The sequence below is a fragment of the Gouania willdenowi genome, assembly GCF_900634775.1.
Source record: "Gouania willdenowi chromosome 24 unlocalized genomic scaffold, fGouWil2.1 scaffold_320_arrow_ctg1, whole genome shotgun sequence".
Classification (NCBI taxonomy): Eukaryota; Metazoa; Chordata; class Actinopteri; order Blenniiformes; family Gobiesocidae; genus Gouania; species Gouania willdenowi.
The window spans coordinates 4,042,981-4,058,653 of NW_021144848.1; the positions used below are offsets into that span (position 1 = coordinate 4,042,981).

Genomic DNA, 15,673 nt, shown 5'->3' on the forward strand with positions numbered 1-15,673 from the left:
TCATTTGTCCATCTGTTTATCTTCGTGTTGGGTCATCCCTCCTTTTTCTCTGTCGGTTTGTTGATCTCTTGTGGTCGATCAGTCTAAGTGTCTGTATTTTCATGCAGTCTTTCTTTGGTCTGACTCACCTCTGGATGGACAGAGCGATCTGTTTGTCAGAGAAGCCGAGCTGTTTGGCCTTCAGCATGACCTCAGGAGGGATGGTGGTCTCATCCTGAGGACAGAGGACAGAGACTGACTAGCTGCTCCCACCGCTGGTTACGTAGCTGGTTAGCTAGATGGTTGGTTGGTTAGTCACCCTGCTGAAGGTCTCCAGCAGGCGCTCGTGGTCCGAGATGTTCTTCATCTTGTGCAGAAACCAGCGGTCGATCTTGGTCAGCTGGTACAGACGCTCCACGGTGTAACCATCTCTGAACGCCGCCGCCAGCACGAAGATACGCTTATCAGTGGGCGTACACAACTCCTGCAGGATGCACAAACAACAATAGTGAGCTTTGTAGCCCCCTGCGGGTCACATATCTGTGTGTGTCTCACCTGGTCAGAGGCAGGTTTGATGGTGTGATCGAAGCCCACGCAGTTCTCATCCACCATCCTCAGAGCTTTCTGAAAGGCCTCCTCAAAGCTACGACCAATCGCCATCACCTCGCCTGACACGGAAAAAACAGCCTTACTATCAGACCATCAGACCCAGTGATTGGACCATCAGACCATCAGACCCAGTGATTGGACCATCAGACCATCAGACCCAGTGATTGGACCATCAGACCATCAGACCCAGTGATTGGACCATCAGACCATCAGACCCAGTGATTGGACCATCAGACCATCAGACCCAGTGATTGGACCATCAGACCATCAGACCCAGTGATTGGACCATCAGACCATCAGACCCAGTGATTGGACGGAGCCCTGGGCACCGATCGTTAACAAACCAGGCATTAGTTCTTACCAACGCTCTTCATGGAGCTGCCGATCTTGGTGGAGACTCGCAGGAACTTGCTGAGATCCCATCGAGGAACTTTGACCACGCAGTAATCCAGACTGGGCTCGAAGTTGGCCGTCGTCTCGTTGGTGACGGAGTTTCTGAAGAAACAGTGCACACACTCATTTAAAGCCTTGTTGTTTTTAATGTGTGTGTGTGTGTGTGTGTGTGTGTGTGTTAGCGTACCGGAGCTCTGGCAGAGGGATCCCTAAACCCAGTTTGGCTGCTACGTAGGCCAGTGGGTAACCAGTGGCTTTACTGGCCAGGGCGGAGCTTCTGGACAGACGGGCGTTGACCTCGATGATGTAATACTGCAGAAACACGCACGGTGATGAAGCAGTGGGCGGAGCTTAGCTCAGGATAAAGAGTGCGTGCGTGGTTACCTGGTCGGACTCTGGGTTCAGGGCGTACTGGATGTTACACTCTCCCACAATGCCCAGGTGTCGGATCACCTTGATGGCCGTGTTTCTCAGCACGTTGTACTCGTGGTCGTTCAGCGTCTGACTCGGAGCCACAACGATGGACTCGCCCGTGTGAATCCCCAAGGGGTCGATGTTCTCCATGTTACACACCTGAACCAGAGGAACCGGAGGAACCAGTGTGAGATGGAAGAAAGAAGAACAACTGACACAGAGAGGCAGGACTACAAAGATGAAGGAGTAAGGACTACAAAGACAGAAGACAAAAGACGGAGAAGAGAGAATCACAATGTCAAAGACCCAAGACTACAATGATGGAGGAGGTGAGATGAAAAAAAACATGGTAGGACTACACATATGAAGAAAGGACAAGAGATGGATAATCTACAAACATGAATGTGGGACTACAAAGATGGAAGAAAAAAAGCCTACAAAGAAGAAAAAAGATGGAGTAAGAACAAGAGATGAAAGAACTACAAACGCGGATGTGGGACTAGAGAACCATAAGGACTACAAATATGGAGGAGGGCAGGACTACAGGTTCTCTCACCGTGATGCAGTTGTCGTAGGCGTCCCGAACCACCTCATACTCTATCTCCTTCCATCCCTTCAGGGATTTGTCGACCAGGACTTGTGTTGTGTGAGCGAAGGCCGACGTCACCAGACTAATCAGCTCCTCACGGTTGTTGGCGAATCCTGAGCCCAAACCTCCTAAAGCGAAGGCCGAGCGCACCAAGACTGGATACCCCAGCCGCTCCGCCGCAGCCACCGCCTGCAACACAGAGAACACCATGAATACCTTTCAAAATAAAAGCTCAAGTCATGTTTTTGTAACAGTTGTTGGACCTGCTCCACCGACAGCGCCGCCTCACTGGGAGCCACGTGCTCGTTGATTTCCTCCATCTTCTCCACAAACACCTTCCTGTCCTCCGTCATCTCGATGGAGGAAACGGGCGTTCCCAGGACACGGACAGAGTACTTCTCCAGAACTCCCAGTTTGGTCAGCTCCACACCACAGTTCAGCGCCGTCTGACCGCCAAACGTCAGGAGGATCCCATCAGGACGCTCGTTCTTGATCACCTGCAGCATCGGAGCAGACGTTGTCTACATTGTCTACATGGTCTACTGTACACGGTCTACACTAAGAATGCCTCCTTACCTCGATGACGTAGTCCGCCGTCAGAGGCAGGAAGTAGACCTTATCGGCCAAGCCTTTGGAAGTCTGGACCGTGGCAATGTTGGGGTTGATCAGAACCGTCTGGATGTTCTCTTCCTTCAGAGCTTTGATGGCCTGAAACACAAGAGCCAATCAGAACACAAGCTCTGAGGTCAGGTGACCACTGCGTGGTGCAACATCTGACCTGTGACCCTGAGTAATCAAACTCTCCGGCCTGACCGATGGACAGACCTCCAGAGCCCAGGATCAGAACCTTCCTGGGACGGGTCACCTGCTCAGGTTTGGGAGACTCAGGGTAGGTGAGATGGTCCAGCAGGCGCTGTTTGACTGGAAGAGAACGTTGGCACGTTAACTGAGGCTGGTGTCAAATTACACAAAGCACACAAAATTAAAGACACGTCAGAAATGATCCTCATCTTATATTATCATAAATAATGATCAGTATCTTAGTTAATCTTAGCATGAGGAACCGTAAAGAAATACTGTTTTAACAAATGTGGCCTCAAATCTTTAAAAGGTCCTTATTAGTAGATCTATGTTAGTCGTGGAGTGAAGCATTCAGGAGGCGACGGTTCACACTCTGAGGTTTGGTAGTAGCAGAGAAAAGGGACCTTTACTCTCTCTTAAACAGTGCGCTGACACGCTCTGGTGGCTGAAGATAGAGAGTAAATCACAGACCATTGAAGTCACAGAAACCCTGAGGATAAAAGGACTCCCACCCAAAAGAAGTCCTTCTATTCTTCACACTGTTTAAGGGAGAGTAAAGGTCTCCGAGGAGAGCTCCTCTTCTCTGCTTTATTGTCTACAACCAAATCTCAGATTTGGAACCTCCTGAACGTTTCACTCCAGTAGAAAACAATGGACTGTTTACAGGCAGTGGGGCCGTGTGACATCATCAATCACATGATTTCAAGATGGAGGAACACAGGCTCTAAAAGAGTAAAGTAGTCCTATTTATAAAAGATATTAATTTAATATGGTGCATAATGTGTTTTGTTAGACATAAGATCTACTGATCTAATAAACTTCCTGAACATTCTCACCTGAAGGCGTCATCTTTCCATCTCTGTGATCTCTGACGGCGTCGAGGAAAACATCAAACAAACCGACCAGATCAGTGGGCCCAGCGGCGTGCTCGGGGTGGAACTGAACGCTGCACCAGGAGAGAACGGTCAGATACACTTCCTGTTCCTGTTATGGGTGTGTAGTAGTACCACTGGGCATAATCAGGGTGTGGGTTACCTGAACAGGGGTTTGGAGCCGTGCACGATGCCCTCACTGCTGTGGTCGTTGGCGTTGGTGAACAGGACGTCCCAGTCGGGGGGCAGCGTGTCTGGGTCCACAGCAAACCCGTGATTCTGACTGGTGATGAAGCAGCGGTCGGTGCCGTTGTGGATGCACGGCTGGTTGTGACCACGGTTACCGTACCTGAGGATCAAAGGAGGACTGAGTACCTGCTGTTCCCAACATGTCCACGTGGGGGACTTTTTATACAAGGCTAAACTATGTTTTTATTGATCAATTTATCATTACTTATATATTATGCTTTGAACAAATACATCCATTTTTTATGACACACTTACTCGTACGAGCTGAGAACATACAAACTCCACAGAAAGGACCGTGCTAACCACTACACCAAGGGTTCTCAACCTTGAGGTCAGGACCCAATTTAGTGTTGTGATACCCTGTGAGGGGGTTACCAGATGCCTTTAAAAAATTAAAAAATGTTTTTGAACAATTTTAGCTAGGGCTGGGCGGTATGACCAAAAATGTATATCACGGTATTTTTTGAAAATCTAACGGTTTCACGTCAGAATGCAAAGACAACTGCAGTCAAAATAGAACTTTTACTGTGCAAACATCTTTTATAAAACTAATTTAAAAAAGTAGCGCAACTTGCAATAATTACACTTTTTCTTCAAGTCCAAGCCCAGAAACAGTACACAGTATTCAAGTAAATCTAAAAAGAAAACTTCAATTGCTTTGAGGTCTATATACACATCCAAACAAATAAAATGGTAAAACTAAATTATACAACTTGCATTATTAATAATATTCATACATTTTATTTGTATAGAGCTTTTTCAGTGCTCAGACACTTTACAGGGTTGAAGACGCAGTGTGTAAACAATAGGTAAAAAATACAAAGGCATAAAAGAAAAAGCTCTGTCTCCCCAGGTTTGGTGCCTGGTCCTGGAGGGAGGGGACAGGAGGAGCGAGATGAGGTATGGCGATGAAACAGGTCAGTGAGGTAGGAGGGGCCAGGTTATGGAGGGCTTTGAAAGTAATGAGTAGGACCTTGAATTGGATGCACTGAGGGATAAGAAGCCAGTGTAGATTTGGAAGATCAGAGATGATGTGTTCACGGGAACGGGTGTGTGTGAGGAGGCGAGCGGCGGAGTTCTGGATGTATTAAAGTTTATTGAGGGTTTGGGATGGTAGGCCGTAGAGGATGCTGGAGGTGATGAAAGCGTGAATGAGCGTTTCAGCGTCAGAAAAACAAAGGGACGAGTGAAGACGTGCAACGTTTTTTAGGTGAAAGAAAGCAGACTGTGTTATGTGATTAAAGTGTTTGGTCAAAGAGAACGCTGAGGTTATTAGTTATTACTTCCTTCAAAAGTATTATTTCAAAACCAGTATTGAACATATAAAAGAAATATAAAGTGCACCTTGGCTCACAGTATTATCCTGTATAATACAAACAATAATTACATATTTGGAGCCAGGAAAACCAGACGCTCCTCTTTTTGACATACAGTAAGTTCTTCTATGTTATCATGTTCTACTAGTTCTGCAGCTTTTTAATGTCTTTCTAAACCATTTACACCATAACTACTGTTTACCTTCTCCTCACCTCACACCAGTACAGTGGTATATTAAAAATTAATATAGCAAAAATATATACAGGTATTCAGTATGAACCAGTCTACCACCCACCACCAATTTCAGCCCATTTTTACCCTTTTTCTAAAACTCCACCAAACTCACCATATTTTAACATATTTTCATTCTTTTTCTTGCCATATTTTTGCTCCTTTTAATGTGTTTTTTTTAACATTACTCTCATTTATGACACTTCTACACACATTTTAATGACTTTTCTGCACATTTCTGCACATTTTTTCTACTATATAAACATGTTCAGCACTTATAAACCCTTTCCACCACTTTTACACCTAATGTCACATATGTTGACCCTCTAACAGTTTAAACTAACTCTTCCTACTTCTGCCACTTTTAAGCCAATATTGACACTTTGAACCATTTTTAACACTTTTTCTGTCTTTCTATCCACTCTAATTTAACTAATTTCTATGGTTTTTAAAATCCCATTTCACCACCTTTTCCACCATTTTTGGTCACTTTGAACTCATTTTATTAGTGATTAAAACCAGGATTTATTTGACACCTTTAGGATGACTATATACTATGGCCCAAATAATAAACTTCCTGGTCTCTGGAACCTTTATTTTGAAAAGGTTGAGAACCACTGGTGTAAACCACTGTTTGTCCTGAACAAACATAAATAACTTAAATAAAGACGTAGAGCGTGTGGTAGATGTTGTTCCTCCATCATAGATAAACTCTAGAGTGTGACCTTCAGCTCATTGTTTGTCCACAGTTTCCCACAACAGCCCAGCTGTGAGGTTCCCACAGGGTTTCATCTGCTGCTGTCGCACTTCAACTGGTCGTCATTACAGCTGGTGACTCTGTGTTTACAGTAGATACACACTTCACATGAAGCTACTGTTAGCATTAATGCTATTAGTGAGGATGCAGGAGGCAATGCTATCTTTAGACTATTATTTAATGTGTTTTTCTTACATCCTGTTGATGTTTTAATCAAAACATTCAGAAAACTCTTGGCACTTATGCTTTAAACGTTGAGTTATTGTGAGTGCAATATTTATGTTCCCATTCATTTCTATTGGAAATGTCAAGCTATTCAACTATTAACCCCTTCTTTCCCAGACATTCCTCTAACGTGTTCAGCTCTATGTTCAGCTTTATTTAGACTATTTCAGATCCTTCAACATATTCCAACAATTATCTTCTCATTTTATCACAGAGGGTTCATTGGCTAGGCTAATGCTAATGCTAGGTAAATGCTTAGCTAATGCTATTGCTAGGCTAATGTTGATACAAAACACCTGCATCATCATTTGCATTTTCTTCAGATAATGCAAATGTTCTCGTTAATAATTGTATTATGTGATCACTAAGGTTATTAATGATATTGTGAGTTATTGATCAGTTGCTGATGTTGTCACTGACTTCATCTTGTAGGTTTTTGCTCCAATGAGCAGAGCCAGCAGCTGATGACCCAAACAGATTCCAAACACTGGTTTGGGGGCCTCCACACAGACCACCTTCTTCAAGTTGGCGATGGTTTCCTGGCAACGCTGCGGATCTCCAGGACCGTTACTGATGAACAGCCCGTCAAAGTCTGCAGAGGAAGAGTTCAGAGGTCACGGATGAACAAGTGTGTGTGTGTGTGTGTGTGTGATAGGCACACACCGTTGGTGTCCAACGGGTGGTTCCAGGGCACCACGGTCACTCTGGCTCCTCTACGGGCCAGGCAGCGGATCTGGTTATATTTCACTCCACAGTCCACCACCGTGACCTTCACACGACCTTCAGGGTTGAACACTTGGGGCTCCTGTGCACAGTTTCAACATTTAATAAGTAGCAGGACTTGTAATTGTACAGATCTATAATTACATTTTCACATGTTGTAATTCTAAGGCCACATATCCATAATATAATTTTCACTAGTAATTGTAATTGTTGATATCTACAATTGTTCTGACATTTCAGTTATCAGTAATTTAATTCTGACTAGACAGATTTTAATTACTGATACGTCAGCTCAGGATTATAACTCGTAAGAATGTATGTTCAGATATCTACAATATAATTGTAACTAGTGAAAATGTCATTCATACTAGTATTAACTTTATTTCATATATCTACAATTCCTTTTATAAATAGTCAGGAATCAGTTTTAGGTATATTAGAGAAGGAACTTTTCACTAGTTAAGATGACGTATCTGATAAAATGTTAGAACAGCTTGGACATGTGTATAATATATGTTTCAATGTCAAAGCATTTAGAAATAACGCTGATTCAGCATTTAATAAATATTCATTAGATAGACGTTTAAAACACACGTCCACATATCTGAAATAAATACTGATATCTGACTCCTCCCACATATCCCAAATATAATTGTTGATATCTGAAATTGTAAAATAATTATTTAAGAACATATGGAAATACAATTGTAGATATCTATATTGTTTATAGGGATGTCCTCATACAACTTTTTCAATTCCGATACAATGCCGATGTTGCAGCCTTGAGTATTGGCCGATACCAATATCAGTACGATATCAGCATGAATCATACATACATTTATGACTTATTTTATAGTGTGGAATGTTAGAAAAGTTTTGATCATGTGATGTTAGAACAATCAACAACAGTAGGGATGAGAAAAACTGATCCATTTATTATTAAACAACTGGTTACATATATTTTAACCTTCAACATAATATCTACAGTATTCTACAATTGAATAAATATAATATATATCAGAGATTTTAGATACAGTCTGATAAAATCCGATATTCGTTATCTGGCTGATATCGGACCAATATCAGATATTAATATCAGATCGGGACACCCCTAGTTGTTTATTCTTACATGTAAAAAATGAATTACAGATATCTGTATTTAAGTGTCCACGCGTTAAAATATAAATACAAATGTGAAAATATATCTGTAACGTGTGAACATTGATTTCCAGATATCTGTATTTAACATTTTGACATTTAAAAATGTAATTCCTACTAGGGCTGGGCAATATGGACCAAAACTCATATCTCAACATCTTTTCTCAAAATGGTGATAATTCTAATAAAGTCTGATTATAAATACAACTACAACTGCAAGCAGTGATGAAAGGGGGCCAAGCCTTCCCACGCGACTCAGCCCACAGGTTTCGTGGAGCCCATGGAAGTACGTCACGAAGGATGACGGGCTCGTGGCGAGCGTCAGGACACAGACCAACGTGACCTTTGCTGTGAACAGGTGGATATGAAGTTTTGGAAGATGTGATTTAAAGTGTGAAAGTTACAGGTCAAAATGTGTTTGCACCCATTATAGCGCCACCTGGTGGTGCACTTTTTGGGATGGGTGATCTGTGTGCTCTTCTACAGTTACCCTGTAAATTTCACAGCCCTCAACATATTACTTACGCTGAAATAAAGGTTTGTTTATTTATATGTTATGTAGTATTAAGCCACGCCCACTTTGACCAATCACAATTAACTTAGAGATACGGTCCCGGAAACGACCCAAGGTCATACCCACCAAATTTGGTAAAAATTGGTCTTGCCATTTAAGAGATATAAATATTCGTTATTTGCAGCGCCCCCTAGTGGCCCACATCATTCAAATTTGGCTCATACCCTCACAGTCACATGCCAACCAAGGATCTCAGATTTGGTGTTGTTAGCATTTACTTTGACCAAGATATGCACCAGTTATGCATTTTTATAGCTAGCTAGAAAAATTTACTCAGTAATTATTTGCGCATATTTTGAGCCAACAAAATTATTTTATCAACTTTGGATCAGGTCCAAATGAAGACTGTGTCAAGTTTCAAACTGATTAAACAAAACCCCAAGGAGGAATTTGAAAAAGTAGTTTTTTGATGTGTAGTGACTTACAAAGAGCAATGTGCTGTGGGAGTGGGCGTGGCCTATGTCAGAAGATGCAAATCTATGTAGGAAACATGTGGATATTAATTTTATGAAGATGTGAATTAAATTGTGAAAGTTAAAGGCCAAAATGTTTTTGCAATTATATTGTTGGTATGGATGGTCTGTGTGGTCTTCTATATCTACCCTGTAAATTTCACTGCCCTCAACATATTAATTCAACAGTAATAAATGTTTATTTATGTGTTATGATGTCATTAGCCACGCCCACTTTGACCAATCGCGAATAACTTTGAGATATCTCCTCAGGAGGGACCAAAGATCATACCCTCCAAATTTGGTAAAAATTGGTCTTGCCATTGAAGAGATATAAATATTCGTTATTTGTAGCGCCCCCTAGTGGTCTACATCATTCAAATTTGGCGCATTTCTTCACAGTGACATGCCAACTAAGGATCTCAGATTTGGTGGTGTTAGCATTTATTTTGACCGAGATATGCGCCAGTTCGGAATTTTATTGCTAGCTAGAAAATTTTACTCGTTAATAATTTGCGCATAATTTACCCGAACAAACTCATTTAGTTAACTGTATATCACGTCCAACTGAAGACTCTACGTGCCAAGTTTCACGCTGATTGGACAAAACCCCAAGGAGGATTTCGAAAAAGTAGGTTTTCCAGTTTTTGCGATTTTGCTCCGAGAAAAGTTCAGGCGGAAATGGGCGTGGCCTAGCCCAGGGGATTCAGTGCTATTCAAGGAATCTGTGGATATGAAGGTTTTAAATTTGTAACAAACGGTGTGGGAGTTATTGGCCAAAACGCCTTGACTTTTGTTATAGCGCCACCTGCTGGCAGACATATGTGAATTTTTGCTTCCAAGGTCCCCTGGGGGTTTTGGACCCAACCACCAAAGGGCACCGCCCTACCTTGCACGGTTTATTCTGCACCATCACTTTTACCAACGGAACTATAAAAGGTAACAATAATAATAATTGGAACGATTACAATAAGGTTCCTAGCACCGCTGGTCCTAGGAACCTGGCCCCGCGTGCTTGGCCCCCTGATTATGGGTTAGATTTATGGATGTAAAATACCACACATGCACATTAATTAACACAATATGTGCCACTTTAGTCTTTTTCACCTTTAAGAGACAGCACGTGTGAGTGAGTTCTGTAGTGTTTAGATGCTCAGTGATTTATCTGAGCATTTAATGCTGTTCTGAAAAGTAACGAAAGCAGCAACGCCTAAAACAAGCATTTTAATACTAAATAACAAAAACATATGTATTGATACAGACAATAGTCATTTTCGATATCACCAAAATTGACAACTCAATATATCTTAAATCTCGATATATTGCCCAGCCCTAATTACTACTAGTGAAAACTAAAATTACAACTCATAAGTGACTAAATGTTAAAGTGTGCTCCAGCTTTAAGGTCACCTTCATGGACACCTCCTGGACCAGGTTCCTGTGGTCCGGGTCCTCAAAGGGAACCCTCCCCTCCTCCGTCCCGTCTACCACCAGCTTCCCCAGCATCGTCCCTTTCTCACGGATCTTCTTTGTCAGACGACGAGTGTCCACGCCTGCGTGAAAGACGCCACGTTTATGTTAGAAAGGACGCTAGCTAACGTTAGCTAACGGAACGTAAACCACTCGACTGACCCTGGAGTCCAGGAACCCCTTGGTCCCTGAGCCACTGGTCCAAGGACAGGGTGGAGCTCCAGTGACTCGGACTATCGCAGAGCTCTCCAACGATCAGAGCTGCAGCGTGGATCCTGGACGACTCGAAGCACTGAGAACACACGCACACACGCACACACACACACACACACACACACACACACACACACACACACACACACACACACAGATGACCCTCTGATGGAGGTACCTAACGTGACCCTGAGTGCAGTCACGTGCGTGCTCACCTTGCTCAGGCCAAAATCTCCCATCACGTCCTCGGGCACGCCGTAGTTACCAATGAGCGGGTAGGTTAGCGTTAGCAGCTGACCGCGGTACGACGGGTCAGTGAGCGCCTCGGGGTACCCCACCATCCCGGTCTGAAACACTGAGCACATGCAAACCACACGTTGGCACATGCATCCAGAGACCAGCGGGCCACACACTGCTCACGTCAGGCCTCAGTCTGGGCTGCAAACCACAGGTTGCACACTGAGGAGTAGGAGGAGCCTCCATCCTGCCTCTGCTGGACTCAGTATTTAAATGACAAAAGTGAGGGGGCGGAGCCTAAATAGCACATTTTCCACTTGCTCAGAGAAGCAGGAGAGAAACGTGGGGGCTGTGCGTAGATCAACCAGCCTCCTTAGAAAATACACACACTTTAAGGTTAACTGGGTTATTTCCTAAAATAACACGAGCTTCAAACACAAACATGTTTTAAATGAGACCATAATGTATCAATATATCGTGCGGTTTGACACGTTTACCTGAAAAGACGTTTAAAAGATGAATGAATAACTTTATTAACCGGAACAGAGAGGAGAAGGAGTGCTGGCGCTAAAAGATAAATGTTTTAAGAATGGCGTCTGAAGCGGGAGAAACGCGACTCACCGACTTCCCCGGAAACCGACACGTCGGCTCCGAACAGGCGGCCCCTGAAGGCGGTTCCGTCCTCGAGCACCAGCCGCGCCATGCTCATGGTTCTCCTGGTTCCACGTGAGTCTGCGCACGCGTCCAAAACACAACAACCCCCCACGTGTCCTGGTTCCGGGTCAGACCGGCTCAAACGGAGTTCGCTTCGGTTCTGATCGGAATGCAGTTCGGTTCGGTTCGGTGGGGAGCGGTTAGTCAGACCGCACGCGCTGGGCACAGAGTTTCACACGCACCGCCTCGAGCGTGGAAGTGTGACGTCAACAGGGAGCTGAAAAGGAGCATCGACGATGCAGAGCACATCCGTAGTCTCCTACAAAATAAAACACCGCTATAGACGCTGAATGAAGGTTCGAGTAGAAAAACCAACTGCAGAACATGATAACTTTGTGCTCTGACCAATTTAAAAAACTGTGTTTTTCTATTATTTTTGTGGCTGATTTTGTGGAACGATCTTAGAACCAATTAAACAAAGTATGAATCTAATGCTTTTTTTATGAAGAAAAGAGATGTCTTTGATAAGTGAAGGAAGGAGAATGTAAACCTCAGATGTTCTCGTTGCCTGTTAATTTTATATGATGTTGTTTTTCGGTCTATTTTTCTTAAAAGGTCAATTGGAGTATTTATTTATTTGTAATATCCATTTAGTTTATTATAATGGATAGTACACTTGTTAATGGTGATAAATGGAGAAAGAACTGTCCAATGAGTCAAATGTGGTGTATATTGAATTTGGCTTTGCATAGTAAACTGCATAATTCAGGGTGTGACGAGTGTGCTTTATTCTGAAACTAAACATTCTGCTTCCGGTACACAGCTGCTGACGTGACGCACCTAGTGATGTCACAGTGCGTCATGTGGCGGGTTGTTCAGCTCCTGGTAGGATTATGTTTGAATATTAGGAACTTAAATAATTATCAAATTACTCAAATTATTAATAAAATAAGATTTAAACAAATAAATTTTAGGTAAAAATATATTAGCAGGACATGCTAGGCGAAAGTAAGGGGATGTAGCTCAGTGGTAGAGCGCATGCTTTGCATGTATGAGGCCCCGGGTTCAATCCCCGGCATCTCCATGTATAATCTTTTATTTATTTAATTTTATTTAGTCCACCTTAATTCGTTATAAATGTAAAAGCCACACAGGAAAATTTCTATTAAATGTGGTTTTTTCAATGACAAGAACGGCATTTTACAACAAAATACCAAAATTAAGAAGTTGCTAAGGGTAACATCAACTTAAAATAATTTATAATTTTCTCAATTCACTCCAGATTAAACAGTATTATGATAAACAATCATAAAAAACAAAACAGGGAGTGTCGTTTGTGCATATTTTTAGAAAAAATAAAAAATCACTTCAAAATAGAAACAATAGTAAGCTATTAATAAGATATTAATCAGGATGTTATTGATTCAGAATGGAAAAAATTCACAGTAATAAACAATAAAGGGGAAATTTAAATCAAATCGTCTCTAGTTCATATTTTTTTTGTGCTTTTACATCTTTAAAGTCTTTAAAGACTTCATATACAAGTTAAATTTGCACTGTACTACAAAGCTGGATTTCCTCTTATTGCGCTAACTTCCACGATTTATTTTGTAATTTTTCATTAACAAAATAAAATGCAACAACTTAATGCACATCTATAAACAGGAACTAACTACAGATCAACAACCAAAACAATGAGATAAAACACACTCAAAAGGAAAATAAGATATAAAATAAAATAACAAAAACATTGAACAAGAGGGTTTTTTTTTTACAAATTTAACCCAAGTATTAAATTATATAATTTTCTTGCATGAACATTTTCAACTGTATTGCAGAATCATTGAAACAATAACATTTCCAATTTTCCATCTATTCCCCTCTGTCTTGCTTAGATTCTCTGTTGAAGGTCAACACACTCAATAAGTGTAGGATTTCAATGATATATAAACACAAAATGGATGTATTTATTCCTCTGACAGCTCATATTAGGGAACAGTGGGAAACAGATTTTGGGGTCCCTCTGTCAGATGGAGAGTGGAACCTGGCCCTCACAGGGGTTCATTCATCCTCTATATGTGCACGACATGCTTTAATACAATTTAAGGAACTACATTGGCTACATTTTTCTAAGGCAAAACTTTCAAAAATGTTTCCTAATCTAAGCCCAACATGTGACAGGTGTACACTAACTATTTGTTACATGTTTTTAGTTTTGTTCAAAACTTACACAGTTCTGGTCATCATTGTTCAACACTCTCTCCAAATCTTATAGCTGCACGGTTGTGTCCTCTTCTACTGTGATTTCATCTCCAACAGGTTTGTATTTTCCTATCAATGAGCAAGACATTTAATACTAGCCTAAACATATCTGCTAATAGATTTTATAAAACCTGGGACCGATTCTTGAACTACGTCCGGACTTTGTCTGACCTGGAACCATGAGTTTGCAGCCCTTTAGGTGGTGTTTCAATACCTATGGATAGAATACGTCAATCAATCAATCAATCAATCTTTATTTGTATAGCGCCAAATCATAACCAATGGTATCTCAAGGCACTTTACAGTAGAGCAGTCTTAAGGACGGACTCTTCATTTTATGGATACACACATATGCATATATACGTATATACACATACATATGTATCCCACACCCAACATACGTCTGTTTTTTTTTGGTTTTTTTGTCCTTTCTTGTATTTTTTCTCCTAAAATGCGTTAATAAACGTTTGTCTTTGATTTAATAGTACATATTGGTCTCTGTTCCTTTGTTATTGATCTTTTTGTTAGATTCTATTCATCTGCCTTTGTTTCTTTGTTAGATTCTATTTATCGGTCTCTGTTTCTTTATTCGATTCTATTTATTGGCCTTTGATCCTTTGTTATCAATCTGTGTTTCTTTGTTAGATTCTATTCATCATTCTTTTTGTTCCTTTGTTAGATTCTAATTATCATTCTTTTTGTTCCTTTGTTAAATTCTATTTATCGGCCTTTGATCTTGTGTTATCAATCTGTGTTCCTTTGTTAGATTCTATTTATCGGCCTTTGTTCCTCTGTTAGATTCTATTTATCGTGCTTTGATCCTTTGTTAGATTCTATTTATCGGTCTTTGATCCTTTGGTAGATTCTTTTTATCGTGTTCTGTTCCTTTGTTAGATTCTATTTATCGTGCTTTGATCCTTTGTTAGATTCTATTTATCGTGCTTTGATCCTTTGTTAGATTCTATTTATCGTGCTTTGATTCTATGTTAGATTCTAATTATCATGCTTTGATCTTTTGTTAGATTCTATTCATTGGTCTTTTTGATCCTTTGTTAGATTCTATTTATCGTGCTTTGATCCTTTGTTAGATTCTATTTATCGTGCTTTGATCATTTGTAAGATTCTATTTATCATGCTTTGTTCATTTTGTTAGATTTTATTTATTGGTCTTTGATCCTTTGGTAGATTCTTTTTATCGTGTTCTGTTCCTTTGTTAGATTCTATTTATCGTGCTTTGATCCTTTGTTAGATTCTATTTATCGTGCTTTGATTCTATGTTAGATTCTAATTATCATGCTTTGATCTTTTGTTAGATTCTATTTATTGGTCTTTGTTCCTTTGTTAGATTCTATTTATCGTGCTTTGATCCTTTGTTAGATTCTATTTATCGTGCTTTGATCATTTGTAAGATTCTATTTATCATGCTTTGTTCATTTTGTTAGATTTTATTTATTGGTCTTTGATCCTTTGTTATCAATCTGTGTTTTTTTGTTA

General features: G+C 41.0%; 1 protein-coding gene and 1 non-coding gene across 2 annotated transcripts in view; one reads left to right on the plus strand and one right to left on the minus strand.

The window, feature by feature from the left end:
• cad (carbamoyl-phosphate synthetase 2, aspartate transcarbamylase, and dihydroorotase) overlaps positions 1-12,176 on the minus strand; it is a 29,496-nt gene extending 17,320 nt beyond the window's left edge. The window contains exons 1-18 of the mRNA XM_028440470.1: positions 11,885-12,176; positions 11,242-11,381; positions 10,976-11,105; positions 10,754-10,896; positions 7,100-7,241; positions 6,857-7,028; positions 3,821-4,006; positions 3,622-3,731; positions 2,763-2,905; positions 2,561-2,692; positions 2,248-2,481; positions 1,952-2,173; positions 1,366-1,554; positions 1,169-1,293; positions 950-1,083; positions 535-647; positions 299-463; positions 129-214 (exon numbers count right to left, since the gene is read on the minus strand). Of these exons, the coding sequence (XP_028296271.1) occupies positions 129-214; positions 299-463; positions 535-647; positions 950-1,083; positions 1,169-1,293; positions 1,366-1,554; positions 1,952-2,173; positions 2,248-2,481; positions 2,561-2,692; positions 2,763-2,905; positions 3,622-3,731; positions 3,821-4,006; positions 6,857-7,028; positions 7,100-7,241; positions 10,754-10,896; positions 10,976-11,105; positions 11,242-11,381; positions 11,885-11,972 (2,654 nt within the window). The 5' untranslated portion in view covers positions 11,973-12,176. The remainder of the gene's footprint in view (positions 1-128; positions 215-298; positions 464-534; positions 648-949; positions 1,084-1,168; positions 1,294-1,365; positions 1,555-1,951; positions 2,174-2,247; positions 2,482-2,560; positions 2,693-2,762; positions 2,906-3,621; positions 3,732-3,820; positions 4,007-6,856; positions 7,029-7,099; positions 7,242-10,753; positions 10,897-10,975; positions 11,106-11,241; positions 11,382-11,884) is intronic.
• Positions 12,177-12,929: 753 nt separating this feature from the next.
• trnaa-ugc (transfer RNA alanine (anticodon UGC)) lies at positions 12,930-13,001 on the plus strand. The gene has a single exon. It is a non-coding gene; the product is annotated as a tRNA-Ala (tRNA).
• Positions 13,002-15,673: the final 2,672 nt, after the last annotated feature.